Raw genomic sequence first — 1,190 nt, 5'->3', positions numbered from 1 at the left:
TAAGTGCATTGAAAGTCCCATGATGCAACTTCCATTTATTCTTTTTTCCAAAGCCTCTGCCTTCTGAATGGAAAACTTCAAGCCATACATGAGTAATTGGTAAATACGCAGACACTTCATGTAATGTAATCCAGGGAAGGAACAGATGTCAGCTTAAAAGAACAGCGATCATGAGAAGATAATTCAGAAATAAAACCAAACAGATGACGTATCCAGGGTTAGCTTCTCAGTGAGTAAATGTCAGAAACACAACAGTACATGAGGTTTTCTTTCCGTTGGTGGTGGTGTTTGGCAAAAGATCCCAACAGATTGACAGCATTGTAGGACAGCTGGTGTGGGTATGGTGTCTGCTGCACCTGCATGTGTGCGTAGAGGTGTTCCAAAGGAGTGGTTCTCTGGGCAGTATGTGTGACTAAGAAAGTGAGCTCAAGTCAAACAATGCTCTCAAACAAGTTTAACAAACAGAGCAGGATTATATAACGACTGGTATGCGGTGACTGGGAGAGCTGTAATTACCTCCTAAGAACTAGAGATGTGGAGAAATGTAATTATCGTTTTCCATCCCCTTCTGTGTCATCAGACAACTGGTCCAGCTATTTCGTTTGAGCTCTTATGTGTAGGCTGTAGGCCCCGCCGTTTATCTATTCATACTAGAGAAAGTGTGAAGGCAAAAAATAGATTTAGTAATTAAAACCTATTGATCTCCTAGTATTTGTGAGATTTCAGAATATAGTGTGAAAATCATGAAAGGGCTTGATGCAACTGGTAAGGATGAAAGATAAAACCAATTTAGCCTCAGGCAAATGCAATGCAAGATCTGTCTTTAATTACAGTAGAAGGAAAAACAGATTCAGAGAAAAGAACTAAGGTTGCAGAGAACCGTGCTCATGCTGCAAGTTCATCATAGGGCTGGCAACAGCTTTCAGAAGACTGATGATGAACGTTTTCAAGATGCTGGTTTTGCATGCACTCTTGTTCTGACTTACAAACTCAGGAGCTGTAGCTGTCAGAAACCACTCTTAATGTTAAGGAAGAGGCCGACGGGGTGCGGGAACTCGAATGGTAAGTGACAATTCCTAGCTTCCTTCCTCTCCTCCACGAGGAGCTGCCCGAGGTAACGAGTACAGCTGTGAGGGGAAGAGTGCAGCTCCGAGCGCAGAGAAGGAGAGCCCGCAGGTAGCCGCTCGGCC

The 1,190-nt window shown here is 43.5% G+C and overlaps 1 protein-coding gene across 1 annotated transcript in view; it reads left to right on the top strand.

The window, feature by feature from the left end:
• Positions 1 to 1,022: 1,022 nt before the first annotated feature.
• Positions 1,023 to 1,190, top strand: part of C2H1orf198 (chromosome 2 C1orf198 homolog) — a 20,028-nt gene continuing 19,860 nt past the window's right edge. The window contains exon 1 of the mRNA XM_010707104.3: positions 1,023 to 1,062. Within this exon, the coding sequence (XP_010705406.1) occupies positions 1,023 to 1,062 (40 nt within the window). The remainder of the gene's footprint in view (positions 1,063 to 1,190) is intronic.

Source organism: Meleagris gallopavo, chromosome 2 (assembly GCF_000146605.3).
Source record: "Meleagris gallopavo isolate NT-WF06-2002-E0010 breed Aviagen turkey brand Nicholas breeding stock chromosome 2, Turkey_5.1, whole genome shotgun sequence".
Classification (NCBI taxonomy): Eukaryota; Metazoa; Chordata; class Aves; order Galliformes; family Phasianidae; genus Meleagris; species Meleagris gallopavo.
Note: the sequence above shows the minus strand (reverse complement) of the source record. Positions and strands in the feature narration are given on the sequence as shown.